Source organism: Podarcis tiliguerta, assembly GCF_965153285.1.
Source record: "Podarcis tiliguerta genome assembly, chromosome: 16".
Lineage (NCBI taxonomy): Eukaryota > Metazoa > Chordata > Lepidosauria > Squamata > Lacertidae > Podarcis > Podarcis tiliguerta.
Window position 1 is genome coordinate 15,340,470 of NC_139549.1, and position 23,784 is coordinate 15,364,253.

Genomic DNA, 23,784 nt, shown 5'->3' on the forward strand with positions numbered 1-23,784 from the left:
AGTGAGCCATTTCAGGTCCTTGCTAATAAACTCTCTGAACCAAAGGTTCACCCCACCCCGGCCACCTTAAACTGTTATCCAATGACAGATAACGAGCTCCTTGACGTCATCCCTTCTTAACGTCCTTCCCGCAAACGCAGAAAGCGTAGTAACCCGAGAGGCTGGAGGGGGGGGGGGTTCAAGTACAACCAATCAGAGTTCCTCGCAGTTTCGAGTCTCACACTTTTCAGCTACGTTTCCCGCCCACCGTGCTTCACAGCCAATCCGGCGCGGTTTATAGCTGAGCGACAACCGACACATCCAATCCACTTCAGACCTGCCTTTCCGTTGCCTTCCTGCCAATCCCTTTCCCGCGAACGCGCCCTTCTTCCAATCGCCTCACGGCGCGGGCTGAGCGACACGAACCTTGCCCAACGGGGTGGTGCGAGGGAACGCGAAGGACGGGTCCTGCGACCAATCGCCGCCTCCCGCCTTTGTGAGGGGAGACTTTGGCGTGGAAGGTTCGCGAAATCGCGGCGGGCGCCATTGCGTGTGTCTCTCCGTCTATGGCGACTGGAGCGAACGCGACGCCGCTGGGGAAGCTCCACCCGCCCCCGCCGCCGGGCAAGGCCGGCTACCCGCTGCCTCCGCCGGGCCTGGTCATGCAAGGGCCCCCGCCTCCACCGCCACCGCCGGGCCCCGCGCAGGCCCAGCCTCAGCCCGCCATCCCCAGCCTCATGGCGGCCGCCGCCTTCCCCTTCGCCGCCCTCCCGCCGCCACCGCCGCCGCCTCCTCCGCCGCCGCCGCCACCACCGCAGCAGCCCCAGCCGCCTCCCCAGCAGCAGCAGCCCCCGCCGCCGCCACCGCCGGCCCAGCAGCAGCAGCAGGCTCAACAGGCCCAGTATAGCCAGTACCGCTTCCCTTCGCCCCCGCCGCAGCCTCCGCTGGGCCTGGAGCAGCAGCAGCCCCCGCCGCAAGGCCCGCAGCACCTCCACCACCTCCAGCAGCAGGACGAGGGCGGACAGGCCGGGGCCGGGAACCAAGGCAAGTCGGAGGGAGGAATGGCAGGCGGCCGCCAGCGCCGCCTAACGTTTTATTACTATTATTTGATCGCTGTTTGTATGAATGCCTCGCTGTCCAACAGGCCCTCTTTCTCTTTGAAGTAGGCTAGGTTGAGAATGGAGTGGAGGATACTTCCTCCCCCGTCTCCATGCTATAGCCCCGCGAAGCAGGTCAAACGCACAGGGGAAGAGACTGGCTCGAGAGGCATCCTTTGCCATCACAGCAACCCTGCGAGGTTTGGCTAGAGGAGTGTGAGAAAGTGACTGTCCCGAGATCGCTCCCGAGGAGGAGCGGGGCCCAGAGGCTGATCGCCGGTCTCTCCAAAAAGACACTCTCCTGAGCCGCCACACCACGCTGTTTGTAAAACAGGCGACGTGGCCCTTCGGGGTAGGATTGCCACGTGGTTCCTCTGCAGCTTCTAATGGTAGTTTCAGTGCTCCTTATTTTAGGGATTTTCATGTTCCTGTTACAAGCATAGGTTAGGGTTTCTGGTCAGATGTAATAACTCAATTTAAAAGAAAAAGAAACCAAGTTTAACTCATAAAAAGCTAGCTTCAGATGTCACCGATGAAGCCAGATAGAGGGATTTTGAACTCCCCTTCATCTCATTTCCTTCGTGTTATGTTTACAAACATGATTCTTGTAAGCGTGACATTAAACACAGGGAGCTAGAGAAGGATTGTTGGAGTGGATTGAATGAAAGAGGAACGAATAATAAAATGCTGGTGTGGCTTTATTACTGTTAATAATAATAGGACTGGGAACACCCAAGTTTCAAATTTCCAAGCTCACTGGGTGGCCTTGGACTGAGCAACCTACCTCAGGTTGTGAGGTTAAAATGGGGGGTGGGGGAGAAGAATCAGTGTGTTATAAAAACAAATATAATGTGCTTGTTATGGTTTGAGAGAGGTTTCTAGTTAAACAGTGGACAGGGTTTAAGGGAGCTGTGTAATCTGGTGTGTTGGTGCCTTTGAAATAGCTGAGGTTTCCCTGTGGATAAGGATGGACAAAATGCAGCCTATTTGTAGGACTGTTAAAGAACTGCGTAATAAAGCTTCTGTTTTTCTAACTCATATCATTTTTAAGGGCAGTTAATTTTACCCTGATTTTAATGTTCTCCAGGAAAAATCATTTTCAAAATTTTGGAATAAGACAAAAAGTCTTGTAAGTAGATTGTAATTCTGTGGAAAATGTTACACATCTGAAGGAACTGTCATTCATGTAATTTTGCAGTGCTTCATTTGGTGCAAATACTGTTTAATAATTAAGCAAATTACTTGAGATATGTACCAGGGTATGTGGAGAAATAAGTAGTAGGCCCTCATGTTCCAAATGTTTGCTGATCTAGAACTAAATAGTACTGTGGTAGCATTGTGTCCATAATCTGAGGGGCAAGGCTACTTTGTGTGGTGTTTCTGTATCCCTTTTTGAACTATCTTACCAATAATTTTTTCTTACCTTCGCAACAGTTTCATCTCTGAGAATATATTACTGTACTTCGCAGTTTGACTTTGAATTGTGTATTAATGTTGAAAGGGCATGCAATTCTTGCTTTCTTTTTGGAGTCTTTAGTAAGATTAATTAACTGCATGCTCACCTAAAAGCCACAGGCATTAGCCAAGTTATAAAAAGAAGAAAAGGCTTGCTCAAGAGACACAGCATGCCTAAACTGAAATGACTTTGAAATCCAAAGGAACTAAAGTTGGCTCCCAGATTGCCAGAGACCCCATTGTCCATTTTATCTGTGTGGGAGCTTGATCATTGAAAGAATAGAGATGGTTTTGTTACGCTGTGGGCGCTTGTGATATACTTTCAGGACCTTGTCACTCTTTCCACGAATTCTACTACTTATTATTATTATTATTAAGAATATTAAAATTTGTATATCACCCTATACTCACAGGACTAATTTGTTCTGTTAAAATTGTTTTTAATAATGAATTTTAAATTGCTGTAACCCACCCTGGGACCTGATAGTAAAGGGTGGGGTAATAATAATAATATGCCATGGTGGGGAACTTGAACAATGCTAACTAAGGCTATCTTAAAGCCAAATTGAACTTTGACACATATTAACTGTTCCTTTAAAGAAACCTATCTGTCTGCAGATTTTCCCAATAAAAAGAGGAAGAGGAGCAGATGGAACCAAGATACCATGGACCAGAAGACTGTCATCCCTGGAATGCCCACAGTTATCCCTCCTGGGCTTACCCGTGAACAAGAGAGAGCTTATATAGGTAAATACTCGTTCTTTTCCTGTTTTCATTTGTTCATGTCAGTACTGATCCAGACACTATTTTTGGTTGTGTGCGTCTGAGGCATTTAAAAATTGTGCTTTTAAGGGCTCAAGTTGTTCCAGCCTTGTTTTCATTTCTTAAAATAGATGAATATTCATGTCTCTGCTCAGAGTGAATTGTGCGCCATCCTAGCTCCTTGTACTGTTTGGGTGAAAGAGTGTCCTCCACAGGCACAGTAGAAAAGCTAAAGTCCTTTGAGGTGCTGGGGAATGAAACTTGCTGACATTTACTTAATTGGCCATTAAAATCTAATCAGGAGGGTCTCTTATTAGCTTCACAGACTCCCTGCTAACAGAGAACACTAAGAGTCCCTTTTCAAGCTGTATTGTTGGAAGCAAGTACCTCTTTTGCAGTGGAATATTGTAAACTAACCTAACCATGGTTCCCTTCTGACTTTCTCTTATGTTGCTATGCTAATTCTTTAAAGCTAAAATTGGTACTCCAAGGTGGTGAAGACTGTTGATGCCACTCAAAAGCAGGGAGAGCCCCCTAACTTCTGATTTTTGATGGGTGGGCTTCGCTAGGTTAGTTTGTGGATATGTACTCACATACACAATTGCTGGGAAAGAGACACTGTTCGGTTCTGTGGGAATCATGATGTTGGAACTGTTAACTGTGAAAACTGGGGAGTGACAAATGATACTGTATTGTATGTGGAACAGAGAACGTTATTTGCATTATTTGTATTGAGAAATGTGGTGTGACTGTTTATTTGTGACTGTTGATCAGTACTCCGACTGAAATCATTCTAGTGTGCTCTGGTGTTACATTACATGGTACAGTCCTTGCCTTCTCAATAAACCAAGGTTTTCCCCTGAACATAAGGCCATTTAATAACTGTTCATCTCATTAGGATTGCACAATAAGCTTTAACTCCTTTCTTATGCATAAATCACTGAGAATTTTGATATATAATGTATAGCTATCCATAATACTGATGAGAGCTGCTTTACTGCTCTAAAGGCTTGCACAATTTTCAAGGTTAAGTCAATGTTTATACAGTGCAGAATATTCTCTCTTGAGTCGGTCAAAGTTTCTGTATTGAAAAGGTGTGCCACTTAATGCAAGTTGGAAAAGCTGGTTGTTACCTTGTGCTCTGCACTGCATTCCTGAAGAGTCAGTTTTCTTAACATTTCTGAAGTTGTTTTTTATTTTTAATTTACCTCTACTTAGGCTTTGCTTAACCAAGCTACACTTCCTGATCCCTACCTTATATTCTTATTAACAGTAACTTGGTACTAATTTAATAGTTCTTACAGATCTGGTAGAGAATCGATGTGGGCGAAAGAATGGTTGGCTTGAAATGATCAAAGAGAGCAGCCCTGCTGTTGAACCATTTGGTTTAGAAATGCATTAAAAATAAATTCTGATATGTAATTGAGCAGCTCTGTCAGACTCTGCTAACAAACAGCTCTGTCTGTAAATGGATAGAATTGGGTCAGAATTCTCAGTCTATGCGAAGATACGAGTGCTCCACTTGCTTAACTAACTGGTATGGTGAAAATGGGCCTTGTAGTCCACAACAAAACTAGGTAAAGAGGCAGAGGAACAGGTGACCTTTATTGAGTCTAAATACTATCACAAAGGTACATGCACATCTGTAATAAGGGAGTGAGGAAGGCTCCTTCTATGTGAAAGAGAATATACCATTAATATACCATTAATGTGAGAGATGAAATACCAATGTCAAAAAAACATAGTATTACAGCATTTCAATAAAGGAAAAACAATTTTTGAAAAACCAAAGCTTTGCTTGTGAGCAAGCTCTGGAAATAAGTTCCAACGTGTTCTGAACTTCGCCGTGGTCAACTCTATTGATTTCAACAGGTGATTGATTTGCTTGAACCTTTTCAAATTATGTTTACTTCAAGGAGATCAAACATGAAGAAGTAACGAGATTAGAGCTTGTTGAAGGTTTTTCATGTCACTTACTTAAGATGGATAAGTGGGAACAAAGTTTGAGAGAGATTCTACAGTAGAGCTAGACACTGCCTGGCCTGGAGGAGAAAAATTGGCTGATGAACTTTAGGCTGTTTTCTGCATTCTTGGAAATGTATTTGCTAAGGACTGCAGGCTTTCTCAGTTATAATCCGCATTGAGAAGCCTTGGTGACACACAAATGATGTTCATAATATGTCTTGTGTGATCACCAGTAAATAACATATTTGTTCCTTCTGTTCTCTCATGTCTCCATAACATAATATTGAATGTCCAATAGTGTTTCAGCCCCACATTTGTTTTCACGTTTAACATCAACTGAAGAATCTAGATGTTTTCAATTATTGATTAGATAAGGTTTGCCAATGCCTAAAATAATGAAGGAAATCTTTTAGTACCAATTTTTCTGTTGGTTTTGGCTCACACATGGAATGCATTATATTTTGATGTATGTATAAAGCTCAACCACCTAATATCTCATTTGTAAGATTGTGGCTGGAGAAACTGACAGCTAGTTGCATTTTCTGGCATTGTTGGATTTAATTTTAAGGGATGTCACAATAATATAAAAATACAATATTAAAATCAGTTAAGATAGTTTACAATTAAATGTATTTAGGGCGCATTCTATTATTTTATCTTGGGCGTCAAAGGCCAGGGTAAAGAGGTGCATTTTCAGGGGACGACAAAAGATATACAGTGAAGGTGCCAGACACATCTCTGAGAAGGAAATTCCACAACTTAGGGGCTGCTACAGAGAACGACCTCATCAGGGCCATCATGTCTGAACTTCTGAGGGTGGTGGAACTACTAAGAGGGCCTCCGTTTGCTGAACACAACCCCTGAGAGCATCTTTAGGGAAGGAGGTGGTCTTGTAGAATTTGGGGGCCAAAACTCTTTAAGGCTTTAAAATGCTAATGTGAGCACCTTGAATTGGGCAACCAATTCAGCTCTTTAAAGGGAGGGATTATGTGCATTCTAAATGGAACTCTAGCCAGCAATATGGTCACTGCATTTTGGACCAGTTGAAGTTTCTTAGTCATCTTTAAGGGGGCAGACACAGTAGAGTGCATTGCAATAATTCAGTCTGGAAGTTATTAGAGCATGGAGTGCAGTGGTTAATTCATCTCAGCCTAAAAGGGGTCATAGCTGTGCACCAGCCAAAGCTGGAATTAGGCATTCCTAGCCACCAAGGCCACCTGAACCTCCAGTGACAATCCAGCAGTTTACCTGACCCCAAAGTATGGGTCTGCTTCTTCTTGAGGATTCAGCTTCAGCTTACTGACTCAAATCCAGCTTCAATTCATTGGCTTGTGTTTTGGCTCTTTATAGCATCTTCCAAAGTTACTCTCAGTTATTTCAGGGGAATCTCCCAATTTGACATGGCTCCATAGCCAGCATTATTTGTGCTTGTCCCCCCCCCCCCTTTGTGTGCCAGAGGCCTATGGAAAGAGGGATTGATGGTGTCTCATCATATTAGGCTTTGGAGCAAGCAGAAGTGGTTGCTTTTGTTTTTCCCAAAGCTCAGTGCAACATGGAGAGCAGCCCTCCCTCTCCTGTATACAGAAACCCTTTTCCACCTCCAAAGCTCAGCATGAAATAGAGGCCTCCTCTAAGATCTCAGCAATTCATGAGAAGCTGGGTTGTGTGGTGTTGAGTGGCCTTCTCTCACCAGGCCTGCTGCGCCCTGGAGATAGGTTTTGTCAAGCCTGGATTATCTGCATCTTCTATGTTCTGTTACATGTATAAGGAGTCTCTTATTAATATGGGTGTGGGTGTACCTTTGCTTAGTAGTGATTTGGCTCGCAGTCTACAAAGCATTTCCTCCATTGTAGCCTGACCGATGTCTGGGAGACTTGAACAAAGCTGCTTCAGCAAGGGGCTTCGGTTCTGAATCCCAAACCAGTTGCTGCTCTGCCTTTGATACTCTTCACTAGTTGAGCAAATACTAATCCTTGCGCTATGTTGGATGAACCAGAGTAATTTTTTTTTTTATTCTGGGTGTAAAAATCGACTGGTACATGTTTGACATCTGTTAGTACTGGGTGTTCGGTTGTCTTTGTGCAGTATTGGATAACCAGAAAATTAAAGCATGCTTTCCTTTAATTATGCAGTTCAGTGTTTAGTGTTTGCTAGTTAGCAAAGGGTTACATAATACATGCAGAAGCATGGCCAATATGACAGAATCTCAAGAAAGAGACAACGTCTGCTAATCTGGTATGATCTGTGCAGTTTCAAAGTTCCATCTTAGATTGACCAATGCATTCATAACAAAGCAAGATGGTTCTGATGTTTTAAAAGAAGTGAGCATTGGTGATGGCCATGCTTCCTACTAGAAGTCTTTGTCCAATGCCAATTATAGAAAGCTGGGATGATTATCTTTCAGTAGGCTGGAAATAAGATTCACAAAGATTAGATATTTTATTTTATTTTTTGCTAACTCTCAGATGAATGCTTTGCTTCCTGATGTGTAATGTTTTTTTGAATACTTGCTAGAAATAATGAGGGACTGTTCTGGAATCCTGATGAACATATTTGACTGAAATAACATTGTAGGGTCTCCTGATCTTTATATTGATGAAGTATCAGTCATCCCTTGCAAATTCTCCAGTTCTTCATGCTTTGATGTTGAGATTTGAGATGTTTTTTGGTAACATTGTCTTTTTTTCCATCCTTTTTTCTTTCCTAACCTGGTTTCTTCCAGTGCAACTGCAGATAGAAGACCTGACTCGTAAACTGCGCACAGGAGACCTGGGCATCCCCCCTAACCCTGAGGACAGGTTGGGAAACAGTTTTAACCAGCTGACAGTAACATTTTTTACCTTTTTCAATAATTTTTTGGTGGCATCATAATGTCAGTTCAATGCAATTTCTTCCTAATGAAATGTCTTCAGTGGTCTAATTTGTCAGAGATGGTAGCTGAGATCTTACTTGCTAGGGAAGGTAAAACCAGAAAGGGATAAAGGTTCCATCCTTGCTTGAGGATTTCTAAGTCTGTAGTTTGCAATTACTTAACCCGACCTAAGAAAAAGATACATACATGGTGGCCAACTAATTTTAACCTGTTCAGTGCTGGTCTTGGGCAAGTGTCCAGAGGTTTTTCTCGCAGGTTCACACTGAGGAATCCTCAGCACAGTCACTGAGTCTGAGCAGCCTGGAAACTTTTTCTGACAGCTGATTTTACAGTACTTTTCAAGTGGTGGCTGAGCATGGTTTTTAAACCAGATGGGTACTAACCAATTTCTTTGGTAGCAGCTACTACACAGCATTGGCCAATATCTTGGGATTTGGGGCCCAAGCAGTACTGCACCTGCAGTATGCCGAATTGGACACCTGTGGTTTTGTTGGGCTTTCAGTGTCATCCAACAAAATAACTTCTGTGTTTGATTCGTTTTTAAATTGGCTTGTAAACATTAATTTCTTTATCAGAAGGTATAATCAGGAAATTGTTGTGTTATAGCATGTTGCACAACTTGTAAACTAATTATTGTTCTTGAAGTGGAATACACTTTCCCCTTAAATTTGGCCCAACTGAAACAGTTATTTGGGACCGTAAATAAACATGGTGAGGCTGCTAGTAGTTTTGGATGCCTTGCAAAAGAAAAGAGCTTTCAGCTCTAGTTCTTGGGGCCTGATACTGCCTATTTTAGTTTTAAAAGTACAGTTGAGGAATACCTTTTGGACTCCCATAATGGGCTTTGGGTTAAACTTGACAGGTGAACTCATTCTTGGTGGGAGCAGATTTATATGCCTTATTTTTGTGCTTTAGAAGAGTAACATGAGGTGTTGGGTCTTAATGTAACAGAAGGTTAATACAGAATGTGGGGTGGGAGTGGGGGCTGCAGTTACTGTCATGTATACATAAGATGTTCTTGAACTGAGACCATACTGGCTAAAATACATGATGCCATTAACATATAGTAAAAGTGAATTACCTCACTTGCTTGCAGAAAGACAGCTCTTACTAAAGGCATGAAGCTATTAGATACATTCAGCGTTAAACTTTTCCTGAAGGTTTAATCTTGGAACCATCAATTTATTAATTACCCATGTCTTTGTGTTTAAAAGGATCTACTCAGCTAGTGAATGGGTTTATTTTAAACTTATTAGTGAATGCTGACTGGGGGAGATAAAATTGTTCACATTGCTTTGGGACTGTTAAGCCTTCTCAGGTCCTAGAAACGGAGGTGTAATTTAGATGTGATCACTCCTTACAAAATCTGACCTTTTTATTTCATATTCTTGTGTTGATGATTCACTTCAGGCTGAGAAGACATTGGGATCAACTGGCTCTAATCAATCCTTTAACCAACTAGAAAGAAAGATTGTCTAACTAAAATCCCAAGGTTTAGGTTTCTGATTACTTCAAGGATGTATTTTTTTGATAACATGACCAATATCTCTTCCCTTCTTGCAGCTAACTCTAAATTTTTATTTCAATATGTTTGGAAAAAGATCCATAAACTTAAGCAGAATTCTAAGAGTGTGGCTTTTTTACCGCAAGTGCAGCTGTGATAAATCAAACTGACTCTTTTTAATTTTAGTTATAACATTTTTATTTGTTAGAACCTCTGGGCATCTAAACTACATGGAGAAAGCAGGTCTGTCTCTAGCGGTTTACAGGCCCAGACTGTGGCATGAGAAGGGTGGGCTTGTTGAACTTGTACCCACCCCAGTTCTCTAACTCTTAAACACAGTAAACAGGTTCAGTCGGCCTTGATGCAGCCAGCAAAATGGAGGTAAAGCCAGGACAGAAGCCTTGACCCGTCCACGTGGTGCCAGTGAAATAGACATAATTTGTATTGCCAGAAAGGGTTTGATAGAAGCTTAACCTGTCTTGTTACTTTTCTGATGTTAAAAAGTCCAGGGTTAACATGAATAATTCTTTATTGATTTACCTCCTGCACCAGGGTTCTTTCTAATTGTTTGCCTCCATGGAATAATGAAGTTGGAAAGTTTGTTCTTTGTGTGAATCAACTTTCTCCATCTTCCCTGCCCCCCTCCCCTTTTTTAACAACAGGCACACTCATGGCAGAGCTGTTGTCATGGCTGTGTGTGACCCCACTCCCTTTTCTGCACCCCTCCTTACCCAATAAAATACCCCAGTTTTTTTCTTCCTGGTAGCAGGCAGTGGTTTGCTACATCCGCCTTGTCCATGAGGCATTAATGGGCATGAGTGAGTTTACACCTTCCTTTCCTGTGGTCTCTTATTTCATTTTATTTTTCTAAATTGTGCTAGAGTTGAGGGGAAGCCTGTACTTAATAAATAGCCTCAAGGGTTCAGTTGCATGAGAAATAACTGGAGATTGTTCCTCTGCAGGTCTCCTTCCCCTGAACCGATTTACAATAGCGAGGGGAAGCGTTTGAACACCCGTGAATTCCGTACACGCAAGAAACTGGAAGAGGAGAGGCACAACCTGATAACAGAGATGGTGGCGCTCAACCCAGACTTCAAGCCACCAGCTGATTACAAGTAAACTGGGGGAAAAAGACAAGTTTGGGGTTAGGGGTAGCTTCCTTCTTGCCCAGCCTATTACTTGAAATGGATCTAGCTTGCCTCACAGTCACTTTGAGCTTGCTTAGCAGCATTTTACATAAATCAAAACTGAGTAAAAGATATTTCTTAAGAAGACTCAGAAAATGACATTATAGTCAGTCAAATACCGTTAAGATAAAGAATTGAAAGGTCTTCGGCAGTCACCTAAACACATCTGGATATCTGACAAATTAACAAAGAGTTGAGCTCAGAAGGTGAGGCAGTGCAGCTGAGGAGACCCTGCTCTGCATTCTCACTCACCAGATCCTGAAAGGTGGGGGCACTCTCAACAGGGTGTCTGAAAATCTTAGGTGGTCTGGTTTGTATTTTATCAAAATTAGTGCCATTGTAGAATCATTTGCTCAATAACCACTTTGAGGGTTTTTTAAAAACAAGTAGTAATAGCATTTTTAATAAAATAAATGAACTGATTATGGCCTCTCAACTGGTGCTATCCCAGGGCCTCTTTGTTTTGAATTGTTTTCAAGGGTTGTCAGTTTGAGCTTGGCAGGGGTTTGTTGTTGGGGACAACCACACATGACACTTGCTGTCTAATCCTTCGCAGACCTCCAGCAACTCGAGTGAGTGATAAGGTGATGATCCCACAGGATGAATATCCTGAGATTAACTTCGTTGGGCTTCTGATTGGACCCAGGTAAGAGCATGTGTTTCTTCCATAGAGGGTGGATAATTAAGAGTTGAGAAGTGACAGATCCAGAATCACTGGAAGGTTTTGGGAAATGGTCTTGATGTCAAGAGGTGGTGATGTAGAATGTTGGATATGTGAGAATTGCTTTAGCTCGTGAAGTTTTTCCTCTGATCAGATAAAATGTCTAGTTTAATGTGTCACTGTTGATCCTTAGTAAATTCAGCAAGCATACTGTAAATTTTCTGTTTCTCCCCACAATATTTCCTGAATGATTAAGACTTTAATTATGAGGCAAGGCTGATCCTTGGAACCTGTTTTGTAAACCTTGTACAGTAGCAATAAGATTAGGTTCCTTTAGCTATGTTGTTTCCTTATCACTGAAATTTATTCCCCCTGCCTTCAAGATTGCAAGATAGCCTCCTAGTTGTTTGTTTCTGAAGCTGTTAGTGGTGGGAGTGCCTTTTCTCTTTTGAAGACACTCAGAGTGTTGGCTGTTGATTTCAACTCTTGGATTTGGGTTCTCCCCATTCTAGAGGGAACACATTGAAGAACATTGAGAAGGAGTGCAATGCTAAGATTATGATCAGAGGCAAAGGGTCTGTGAAAGAAGGGAAGGTGGGCCGGAAAGATGGCCAGATGCTGCCTGGTGAGGATGAGCCACTTCATGCTTTGGTCACAGCTAACACCATGGAGAATGTGAAGAAGGCAGTGGAACAGGTAAAGGACACAGAGGGCCAAGCAACAAAACACTGTGTGATCCTCCCTGTCTCATGCATTGGTGGGTGTTTTGGAAGTTTCCTGCATGCCCCCTGGAAGGACCATAGTAATCCAATCCGACCAGTGATCCAATCTTAATGATAGAGCAACATGCACTCCTCTCCTCTTCTAGATCCGTAACATTCTGAAGCAAGGCATTGAAACTCCAGAGGACCAGAATGATCTGCGCAAGATGCAGCTGCGGGAACTGGCCCGCCTCAATGGGACACTGCGTGAAGATGACAATAGGTGCGTATTGGTCAGTGCCCAATTTCACCCACTGGAAAGGAACTCGGGTCAGTTACCAATCTGTTCTTATTACTGTCCCACTTCAGAATTCTGCGTCCATGGCAAAACACAGAGACTCGCAGCATCACCAACACCACTGTGTGTACCAAGTGTGGAGGAGCTGGCCACATTGCATCAGATTGCAAATTTGCCCGGTAAGCCTCAGCTGGGAAGGCCTGAAAATTGCACTGCTTGTGCTCCAGAGCAAGGAGCAGGGCATCATGCCTGTGACAAGGTGTGAGCATCTGCTTCCTATGAAGTGTGAAGATTTAATGTGGGTGTTTTATCCCTGGAATAGCTCACTCGGTAGAGCATGAGACTCTTAATCTCAGGGCCGTGGGTTCAATCCCCACGTTGAGCAAAAAGATTACTGCAGTGCAGGGGGTTGAATTAGATGACCCTTGTGGTCTCTTCCAACTCTACAATTCTATGAGTGCCTTAAATAGCTTCTGGTAGAAGTGAAGATACCCATAATTGGCCAGGAGGGGAGGATTACTGTCCAACTCAGGACTTGGGTGTTTTCGATATTGCAGTTGGGATCTTGGCCTCTGTCTGGCACAGAGCCTCCAGTAACTGTCTTTCTCCTTCCAGGCCTGGAGACCCCCAGTCAGCCCAGGATAAAGCACGCATGGACAAGGAATACCTGTCTTTGATGGCTGAGTTGGGAGAAGCTCCTGTCCCAGCATCGGTGGGATCATCTTCGGGACCTTCCAATCCACCACTGCCAAGTGGTCCAAGACCTTCGGGGCCAGGAAACAACCAGCCACCTCCTGTGAGTAGTCATGGGCTTCTCTAGGTAGAAGGTCTTGGTGAGGGCAGATTGGAAGTCATGGGAGTAGATTTTTCAAGTCTTTCGAAAAGGAATAATAGGATTGAATTGAGCCAGTGTGCCTGGCAGGACATCAGAAGAGTTTGTTGTGGTCCAGGAAGACTGTTTGTGTTATGTGGAAGTAAAAAGTGTAAGATCCTTGGACGGGTGAGGGTGTCGTTAATTTTGGCATGGCTGCAAAGGTAAGTTTTAAAACACTTGAGCACTGCTTGCTGAAATTTCATAATCCTGTGGTGAGGGGTGAGCAGATATTCCCCTTGGACAGGGGTTAGGATTTTGATACTTTGCACTGACCGATGGGCAATTCACTTCTAGTGCAGAGTGTACATGGCCTGTGATCTTCCTCGCTTGTTCTTACTTCATTGGAATAACTGCTCGTTTCCATCTCTCTCCTAGAACCGCCCGCCATGGATGAACTCTGGTCCCTCTGAAAACAGGCCCTTCCATGGCATGCATGGTGGTGGCGGAGGTGGAGGCGGTGGAGGAGGAGGAGGGGGACCTGGAGGGCCTGGTGGCCCTCACAATTTCCCCCACCACATGTCAAATATGGGAGGACATGGGGGTCACCCAATGCAGCACAACCCCAACGGTCCTCCACCTTGGATGCAGCCTCACAACCCACCAATGAACCAGGGACCACATCCTCACGGTCCCCCCGGGCCCCATCACATGGGTAAGTACAATCCAGAACACCACGGGGAGCCTACTGAAGGGAGGGGGGGTGAGCCTTGGTGATCTTGGGAATGGGTAGGGTCAACCTCAGTACAGCCTCATGGGCTGATGAGCCTTGCCCTTCCATAGCCCAGTCTCGTTTATTTTTGCTGGTGGCTGACTTTGTCATGATGACCTGGGCTGGTGGAGCTCATCAATTCCAACTGTTGCTAAAGCTATGGTCTCTCATTCCCTTAAGATCAGTACCTGGGCAATGCGCCAGTGGGCTCTGGGGTCTATCGCCTCCAAGGAAAAGGTGAGCAACCTGTTTGTTTCTTTTTCAAATTGAGGTGGGGGCACACAAAGCATGTGTGAGGGTGTTACCCGGTTCTACTTAACTGTCTTTCTGGCTCTGACCTTGCAGGTATGATGCCGCCTCCGATGGGTATGATGCCCCCTCCGCCCCCTCCACCCAGTGGTCAGCCTCCCCCGCCTCCCTCTGGTCCTCTTCCCCCATGGCAGCAGCAGCAGCAGCCTCCACCCCCGCCTCCCAGCAGCAGTACTCCCTTGCCATGGCAGCAAAGTGAGTAAGAGCACTTCTTTTAATTTTGCACCTCTGTGACCTGCCTCTGGGCAAGCTAAACGTGGGTTGGTGGCCACCGGCCAGTTCTTCCCTCTCTCTCTTCCTGTGCCTTGCTTGCACTTGGGGGAAGTTGTTGACCTCTAGCCTGGCCTTCAGCACCTGCAAGAAGCCTCTTTCCCCCTTGATTTGCAGCTACATGTTTATCTGAGCTTGGCTCCTCAGGAGGTTCCTCAACTGGCCACCCCTCTCCTTCCAGGGCCTGACTTCTCCTTGCCTTGGCCAAATTTTGGGGGGAAAGTTGGCAGAAAAGCTGGCATATCTTAAATCAGGAGGGAATCACCTTGGTCAGTGGAGATCCTAGCTATGGGTTGATTATTGATGGGCTGGGACTTTTTCCTCTTTGGAGAAGGTCGGACCGGCCATTTCCCTGCTTGATGCGGGGCGGGGGGGGGGGCAGCTTGGCTCTGAGCTCTTGGGGTGACCACTTGGTGTTTTAAATCCTAGATACGACGACCACCACCACCACGAGCGCTGGCACCGGGGCCATCCCTCCATGGCAGCAGCAGCAGGGAGCGGCGGCGGTGGCAACTTCTACGGGGGCCCCACAGATGCAAGGCAGCCCCTCCATGGTGCCTTTGCCTCCAGGGGTCCAGCCTCCGCTTCCGCCCGGGGCCCCGCCTCCTCCCCCGCCCCCGCCGCCTGGCTCCGCGGGCATGATGTACGCCCCTCCCCCTCCTCCGCCTCCCATGGACCCTACTAATTTTGTCACCATGATGGGGGTTGGAGTGCCAGCCTTGCCACCGTTTGGCATGCCCCCTGCTCCCCCACCACCCCCACCACAGAACTGAAGAATGGTTTTTCTATACAGTTTTTTCTTGCCAATCTGGAGCCAGGAGCTGGAGGGGAGACTTCTGAAACCCAGCCAGGAGCACATGAGGAGTGTGTGTTCCTCTTCCCCCTCCTTACTCTGTACTTAGAGAGGTGTGTGACTCTTGTCAGAATCCTTTTTTGATGACTGACTGGTGTACTTCAGTAGCAGAACTTGCCCATCAGGACACTAGTGCTGAGTCTCTTCCCCCCATCCCACAAAGTGAGGTCTGCACCACCATCCTAAAGTTTGGGAAAGTCCTGGGAAACTGCCAGATCTAGCCATGGTGGTAGCAACGGTGGCAAGGCCCCTTCTGTGTTTAGATGCAGCTCTACCTGCCTTGCCCTCTGGGGTGGGACAGTGGTTTTTGTTCATTTTAAGTTCTTCTTACAGAATTAGATTTTTAACCTCATCTAAGAGACACAAGTTTTCCATGGCCACATGTATCTCCCATCACGGAAAAGTCTTGTCAGTAGAGTTAAAAAAGCAAATGGATTATTTCCGTAGATTTCTTTCTCTGAAGCTGGACGTCACATGCACTGCAGTTGATATGGGGAGTGCCAGTTTTCTCTCCTTTTCTCCATAGCAAAGGAAAGGCAGACTTCACAGGGTGAGCCTTCCTCTGAAACTGGGAGTGGGGGCTTTAGGTCCTCTCCCCTACTTCCGTCGAGTAGTTAAGATGAAGTCACAATTGAGAGGGCATCTTCATCTCTTTTGAAGTCCATTTTGATATTCTCCATCTGCCTAGAAACTCCTTTCTTTTCTTTTTACATGCCTTGAGTGTTTTGTGGTTTGGGGTGGACCCGCCCCTAGATTGAATGATTTTTGTTGACAATGATGTGTGTACAAATGCTTCATTCGATCTCCTGTAACCATTTTCTTAATTGCTTTTTGTGTAAGAATAAAAGAGCAGTGAAAGGGAGGTTCCAATTAAATGCAGCTTTTAAAATAGTTTTTGTTGTGCATCCCTTTCCTTTAAAGGGTGGGGGGAGCAGAGGATTCTGTTTCGGGTGTTTGCTGCTGCCAGTAGGTGGGGGCCAAGTTCTACAACATCAGCTAGATGTGTCCTGAGAATACTCTACTGAGCCAGAGGGCTCTTCCCCCGTATGCTCCTGGGAGTTATCAGTGAGTCATTTCTGCTTGGAAAAGTTCTACCAAATGGCCCTCGTCCACTGTCAACTCCCACTCTTGCCAGTTGCTGTTCTTGTCCACTAGTAGAAGCATGTGGACGGTCCAGTCAGTTTCATCTTTGAAATTACAAATCTCCTTGATCTGCCTGAATGTGTTGGCGTGGTTTCCCTCTCCTTTTACAGATTTCACTTCCTCTAAAACAAGAGTTACAACTTTGGACAGGCTTGAGGCCTTGTGGCTAGCTCATTAATGCCTGCCAGTGGCTGGTGTATGTGTGTAGCATCTGAGGCAGTGGGGTGCTTTTGAGCAGTCCCCTCTGCTACTGCTGCTTTGGTGGCTCCAGCGAGTGTGAAGTCTGTCCTCTCCACAACAGATTCCTGCAGCGTTTCCACCCATTCAATTTGCTGTTGGTGTCTTTGTGCGTCACCTGAATACAAAAGTGCTCCAAGCAAGAACATTCTGTTCTGAGGCTTAAGGAGTATGCTGGTGTCCCCGTATTAACCAGCCGTTTAACAGCATTTACACTGCACAGAGACGGCAGTTAAAGCCAGTTGCGAGGGATGCTAAAAATGGTGATGTATGCCCACCATTTTTGTTCACTGTTGGGATGCTGTGTTCCTCTTTTCTCTCCCACTGCCCCCCACCCCCAGACTTTACTTGGAAAGAGACATCTTGGTTAAGAACTGGCAAAGCTGTTTGGCTGTACACTTGCCGCTACTGTTCCCCCATGAATATAAAGATCTCCCCACCCTGTTTCCAGTCTGCATATGAGGGTCAGAATATCAATTAGGAGAAAAGCACTGGCATATTTAACATTTATTTAGGTGGCTTAAGGTGGTATTGAGCCAACTGCAAGACTATTTCATAACTAGATGGCTGCTCTCTTGTCAATTCTGAGTTGCAAATGGGAGTATCGTAAACCACTTCCTCTTCCCATTGTGTACTTTAATATAATCCTGGAATGAAACTTTGTTGGGATATGGGGAAGAAACAAACCCAGGGAGCTGAGCTGGGGAGCCGTTGCTGTCGTATTGGTGGGGGGTGTCTTCCATCCAAGCACAGGAGTTGAGAGGTAGCTTACCTCCCAAGCAGGTTAAAAATGCACAGGAGATAAAACACCCATAAGTGTCCTGGAATCCACACTTTGCTCTTAAATGGGAATCTGCACAGGTGTGGCCAGACTTTCCTATGGAGACAGTTTGCTCCAAGCTACCCAGGTTGTCTAGTGTTCTGCCAAATCCTGGCTGCAGCAGCCATGTGGTTACATAATTGTGTGAGATCAACCCCTCTGTAAGGGAGGCCTTGAATGCAGTTTCTATTTGTTCCTAGAAGACAAAAAATCAAATTCCAGGATCAAACCATAGAGAGAATTGTAAAAAAATTGTGATGCAGATTTTGTGGCCCATTTGCTATCTTGATGGGGACCTGCCTTAAAGCTGACACTAGGGTTACAGAAAATGGGCTTAAATGTGATTCTGCACACCTGTGCAGAAGAATCTGCCCTCCAAGTCAGATGGGTCGGGCAGGCATGGCTTGTGAGGGTCTGCAATCCTTAAGGGCTTGTGTAGGCTTCTAAACCGATCAGGTTTCATCTCCAGCCAAGTCACCCAATGCTCTCTGTTTAGCTTTATGCCTGACCTTTGGGCGAAGCCTCATGGCATGCAGCTCACTCCTTGCTTTGCTCTTTAACTGCTTGATGCATCTGATATAAGATTCAAGTTCCCATCTGAAAGCTCCTAGAGCTTGAAAGAAGCAGTTCACCTAATGGCCTGTCACCTTTTGAGGTGGGTGGTTGTGAGATCCACACTGCAGAGTCAACGTTATCTACTGGGGACTGAAACTGGACTCTGAATGTGCAGAGAAATACTGAACTCTCGGACCAAGTAATGCTTAACCAGCAGAAGTTTGAAAACCAGTTGCTTTTCAGTACCCCCCCCCCCCCAATTTGTGCGTGCCCATTAACTTTTCAGGCCATCTCGGTGTAGTACTGTCAGTGTAATAGGTTTTGCTGTGTAAGCAAATTTTGCATAACTTACTCTGACAGTATGGGGGTAACAAGGTTGCTGAGTGCTTGAGTCCTATTTTTCTTTACTTCTCCTGCTCCCCCTGCCACTCCTTATTTCTGGTCCTCCTCAGACTTTCTAAGATACTGCCATGTTTATTTATGTAAACATAAAGAATACTGCTCCCAGAGAAGAAGCTACACTAGTCTGTAGCATCAAAAAGAGGCAGGTGCTGCTGTAATGACTGATAATGGCACAATTTTCATGCCCACTTTACCAGGTGCTCATCAAGGTTTTCCTCAGTTGGCAAATCTACATGTGCACAGTTCCCAGAGGTATTGAAATCTTCATTTTAAACAACATGCCGGTCAGAGGCAAATGATTCCTCCTGCCAACTTTTGTAAAGCTTAAGGTAACACACATTACTTAAAGCTGAGATTCTTGGTAGGCAGAGCTGCTCTCTTTCTCCCCATCTTCCAAGTGGTTGAAGTGGGGACTAGGTGTTGTCTGCTTTTAGAGCAACTGTCCCAAAATGCTGAGTTTTGTATAAATTATGCAGATTTGCAGCATAATGCTTGTTTTGCATAATCTGGGAGGGAGGGAGGACTTGAGACACTGAGCCCACTGGAATTTTTCCCTAGCTAGCTCTGGCAGTGAAGGCTCAGTGGGTTGGATCCAGACTTAAGTTAGTTGTGCTTAAAGGTAAAGGGACCCCTGACCATTAGGTCCAGTCGTGACCGACGCTGGGGTTGCGGCGCTCATCTTGCTTTACTGGCCGAGGGAGCCGGCATACAGCGGCCAGCATGTGGCCAGCATGACTAAGCCGCTTCTGGCGAACCAGAGCAGCGCACGGAAACGCTATTTACCTTCCCGCCGGAGCGGTACCTATTTATCTACTTGCACTTTGATGTGCTTTCGACCTGCTAAGTTGGCAGGAGCAGGGACCGAGCAACGGGAGCTCACCCCGTCGCAGGGATTCAAACCGCCGACTTGATCGGCAAGCCCTAGGCTCTGTGGTTTAACCCACAGCACCACCCGCGTCCCTATCATAGTTGTGCTTAGTTCTCGTTTAAATGAACGGGACAACTTAGGGAAGGCCAACCTTTTAATACTTCATTTCAGTGGGACCCAAACTACTAGGGCGCAAGGCTCACCAATCTTTTTGATGCAAACCTTAGTCATGACTACTGCTGTGATCTTAGGCACAGTTTGATGGGACTGAAGCATTCAACAAGCAGAGGGAGCACCCTGAATAAGGAGCTGAAGTTTTATTTGCAAAAAATAGGTCTGGACACCTCACTGGGGGATGCTTCAAAATTCAACCACACAAACACACACTGCCTTCCTGATCTAAAGTATTACTTGGGGCAATGTGCTTTTGACATTATTAGAAATGAGCAATGGGGGAATTTTATATTGGCACCATGGATAACATGGGCAAAAATCTGAGGTTTGCGGTTGATCCAGACAGTGGTCTTGATGTGTCTTTGGGCTCTGGGGCTGGTGAAAGTGTCTTTCCTCCTACAATTTAGGAAGCTCAACAGTAGCCTAGACCTGGGCTCACATCCCTCATCAGCCATGAAGGTGACTGGCTGTTCCTGGCCCGGTTACCGACAGACCAGGCCTTGTCCTCCAAATCCTCCAAGTTCATGGCACTGGCAAGTGCCGCAGATGACGCCATCGCTCCTGCTGTGAAGACAACCCAAGCGCCGTGCATGCCACCCCTCCCTGTGTTCATCCTGCATCAATGCAGATACGCCCCCGATATTGCAAGAGAAGCAGGAGCTGGCTGTCTGGCTTGGCTGATCAGCTGGTCAGTCTCGGAGACCTCATCTCATCAGCTAGATCCAATAAAGGAAAGTCAAGAGCAGGCTACAGCCCCCACCTTCTCTGGCTGCAGGCGCCAGGTGTCATAATCCTGTTACTTCTTCAAGCTCAGCCCCAGCTAAATTTGGGATGCCTTGCACAGCAGGAGGTGAGCAAAGTGCACCTGTGCCAACCAGGACAATGTCGGGTGGAGAGGTGAGCAAGAGCCATTAGCTTTGCAAGGGATGAGAAGAGCTGGCCACTCCCCTTTCACGAGAGGAGGCTGCCTGTTGTCCTTACCAGCCCATCACGGCCATTTCCCTGGCCTGGGTGTTGTGTGCTGTTAATTGTCCCTTGCCCAAAAATGTTTCCAGATGTGAACAGGTGTGACATTGGTGGGTTTGATGCCATAGCATAGATGCAGAAAGTCATAAGAGTCCGACAGGTTCCTGAAGCCCATCTAGTTCAACCTCTGGTCAGTGCAGAGAACCCAGAGCTAGAACGGATGGTGGCACGGCCTCTGCTTGTTGACACCCCTCCCCAGCCAGGGAGAGAGCCCACCCCCAACTAGGTCACTGGTTGTCAACACCCTTTCCTCACATAACTTGTTTCCATGCCCTTCTCGCCATCTTCACTGGCCGCCTCTGGATCTGATGTGGTTTGCAAGTTATCCTTGTTAAAAGTGTAGTATATGAAACTGGACACAGTCTTGTGCTTGAGATCTGATAGGTGCAGAAGATCTAAATATGACTCCTCATGGCTTGGGGAAAAGACACCTTAAAAAAAGAATTTAGATTTTATATATTGCAAGTAGTTCATAAAAGCAATACAATGACTCAAAAACTACAATAACAACGTAAACTAAGCAAGTGGGTAAGAGTGAACATCATAACTCAGGAGATAAGAAGTTATTGCAAAGAAGTAAACTGTCTTCACAGTTCATAGAATATGTCATAGAGTTGGAAGAGACCACAAGGGCCATCGAGTCCAACCCCCAGTTGTTAGTGATCAACGTTCAAGCTGTTCTGTGTTGTCTAAATAACCAAAGTTTGTTGTTCATAAAGTTCCATGAGTAGCAGGAGGATGAAGAATGCCATTGGATGCAACTACATATTCAATAATGTGTAGCATGCATATGTAAAACTTCCCTGCTTCTGGCCCCTTTCTTTGTGCTTTCACCTTAAAGGTTAAATATTCCTTTCAAGCAATTTGCCAACATTCCTTGTACCAAACAGTAGGTTTGAATGGGGGGTTGCTTCCAATGTCTTCCAGTTACCAACCTAGCTGCCACTATGTAAAAAACTATTAAATCTTTAAAGAGGATAGTTTGAGAAGAATCATCAAATATTGATAGTAGAGCTAATTGACGGTTTGTCTGTATTTAAGAAAATATAGTTATTTGACCTACAGTCGTACCTTGGATCTCAAATGCCTTGGTTCCTGAACAAATCGGCTCCTGGATGATCGAAAACTGGAAGTGAGTGTTCTGGTTTTTGAACAAATTTTGGAAGTTGAATGTCCGACGGGGCTTCTGTGGCTTCCGATTGGCTGCAGGAGCTTTCTACAGCCAATCAGAAGCCATGCTTTGGTTTTTGAACGTTTGGAAGTCGAACGGACTTCTGGAACAGATTCCATTTGACTTCCAAGGTACGACTGTATTTTGTTGAAAATGAACCGGAAGGTGAATGTTTCTTTACAGGACCACCATGTGTGAAAAAATGTACCTCTCTCGCCACAGTATCTCTCTTTTGCTACACTTCGGGATGCTCCCTTGTTGCGATTTCAGCTTCTTCTGCTTCTCTGTTGGATCTTTTGTCTGTTTTTGCAGGTTCCCTTCAGATCAAGAAGCAGCAGCCTTCTAGTGACTCCTGCTCAGTGGTGACTTGTCCCCGTGGCCCCAAACCAGACAGATCCAGGATTAAGATCCCATCTTTGAGGGAGATTTTCTTTATTTTGGGGGGAGCTGAGCTGGAGGGCTGAATAGAGAAAGGGATGAAAGCACAAAAGGCAGAATCCAGGGGTTGCAAGTAGCTCACACCCATTGATTTTGATGGGTCTACTCTGAGTAGGGCTAGCATGGGATACAGCTGCTAGGTTTGGAAACCGGCAGTGCTGCAGTGGAGAGCCAGAAGGGGAAGTGAAGTGGCTGAAACAGGTGAGAACATTGTCTGATATTTGGTGGCAAAAGCTGGCAAGACTACATCTCCCAGGATGCCGTGGGGGCAACAGGGCAGAACCGAGCGACTGGCCTGAAGCTGTGCTAAATCTGGTGCAGCGATTGCTGCCCCCTGGCCAAGTAACACAACCTTCCCCTGAAAGCTGCTATATTTATAGGGATGTGGATGGCCTTGAGTGGCAGGCGCAGGCTTCTCTCAGCTTGGCAATAGCTTGGAGCCGGAGCAATTGCCCAAACTTTGCAGGAGAGAGACAGAACCCAGGGCCTCTACCTTAGGGCAGCCTCAGGCTTGCTGCTCTCAACTTCCCTTCAGCATCTGTCAAATGGGCACATGCACTGCTGACAGGACAGGACCCTTACAGTGAGTCACACCATTGGTTCATCTAGCTCAGGATTTTCTACACTGGCTGGCAGCGTCTTTCCAGGGCTTCAGCCGGGACAAGTCCCATCCCTACCTGGAGATAATGCCAAGGATTTAACCTGAAACCTTTTGCAAGCAAAGCAAATCCTCTGCCATCGAGCTACTGCTCTTCCTAACATGATGGGAAATTTAAATGGCAGCTCCGGGCAGAGGACTGCTGCTGCTCCCAGATTGGGGGTGGGGGTTCACCAGAGCACTATCCTGCCAATTGACCCACACAATCCAGGCCATCTGCATCACCAACAGCAGCAACAGGGAAGGAAGTGATCATCAAAACGTAACTTGGAGGCCAGGAACACCAGAGGCGTCTAGCAAGTGAACTGCTCCAGGTCTAGACAAAAGTTCATCCAACTTCTGCAGAATCCCTGGAAGGATCCACTGGAATAAAATGTTTTGGGAGAGGGCCATAGCCCAGTTGTAGTCAAGCACAGTGTCTGCCAGCCATGGTTCCCAAGTTGAACCCCAACCAGCATCTCCTGGTGGGGCTGGGAAAGATTCCTCTCTTCCCGAGACTCTGGACAGCAGCTGCCAGCCTGTGTAGGCAGTACTGAGCTGGATAGACCAATCCAGTTTAAGGCATTCTGATCCCAGTGAATGGCGACCCCAGTAAGACTGGGCTGTCACCCTCCAGCTATCCTTCAGCACAAAGCCAACAGGGGGAATCTGGTGTGTCATCGTTGACCCTGGGAGTGGGACGAAGAGTGCCGAGGGGCAAGTCATGGTTTGCATTTTGGGACAGGGGAAATTTCTGCCCATTCCTGGAGCCACTCCTTTGATGCAGCTGCAAAGAGCAAAGCCAGGATTCAGTCCC

The 23,784-nt window shown here is 45.9% G+C and overlaps 1 protein-coding gene across 13 annotated transcripts; it reads left to right on the forward strand.

Annotated features, from left to right (window-relative positions):
- Positions 1 to 479: 479 nt before the first annotated feature.
- On the forward strand, positions 480 to 16,387 carry SF1 (splicing factor 1). 13 transcript variants are annotated; one of them, XM_083417048.1, is made up of 13 exons: positions 480 to 1,023; positions 3,132 to 3,278; positions 7,981 to 8,056; positions 10,597 to 10,749; positions 11,378 to 11,467; positions 11,995 to 12,178; positions 12,351 to 12,466; positions 12,553 to 12,660; positions 13,097 to 13,277; positions 13,731 to 14,007; positions 14,245 to 14,301; positions 14,410 to 14,568; positions 15,073 to 16,387. In XM_083417048.1, the coding sequence occupies exons 1-13, from the start codon at positions 546 to 548 to the stop codon at positions 15,414 to 15,416; spliced, it is 2,370 nt and encodes a 789-aa protein (XP_083273174.1). In that variant the 5' UTR covers positions 480 to 545; the 3' UTR covers positions 15,417 to 16,387. The 13 variants fall into 13 exon arrangements, with proteins under 13 accessions (XP_083273174.1, XP_083273179.1, XP_083273180.1 ...); XM_083417053.1 differs by having other exon boundaries at positions 3,150 to 3,278; XM_083417054.1 differs by having other exon boundaries at positions 481 to 1,023; positions 14,410 to 14,572.
- The last annotated feature ends 7,397 nt before the right edge of the window (positions 16,388 to 23,784 follow it).

Bases quoted from the DNA above. Each gene is read 5' to 3' on its own strand.
- SF1 (XM_083417048.1), top strand. From the start codon at position 546: ATGGCGACTGGAGCGAACGCGACGCCGCTGGGGAAGCTCCACCCGCCC. The intron at 3,279-7,980 runs GTAAATACTCGT...GGTTTCTTCCAG, and splicing joins ACAAGAGAGAGCTTATATAG to TGCAACTGCAGATAGAAGAC. The intron at 8,057-10,596 runs GTTGGGAAACAG...GTTCCTCTGCAG, and splicing joins CCCCCTAACCCTGAGGACAG to GTCTCCTTCCCCTGAACCGA.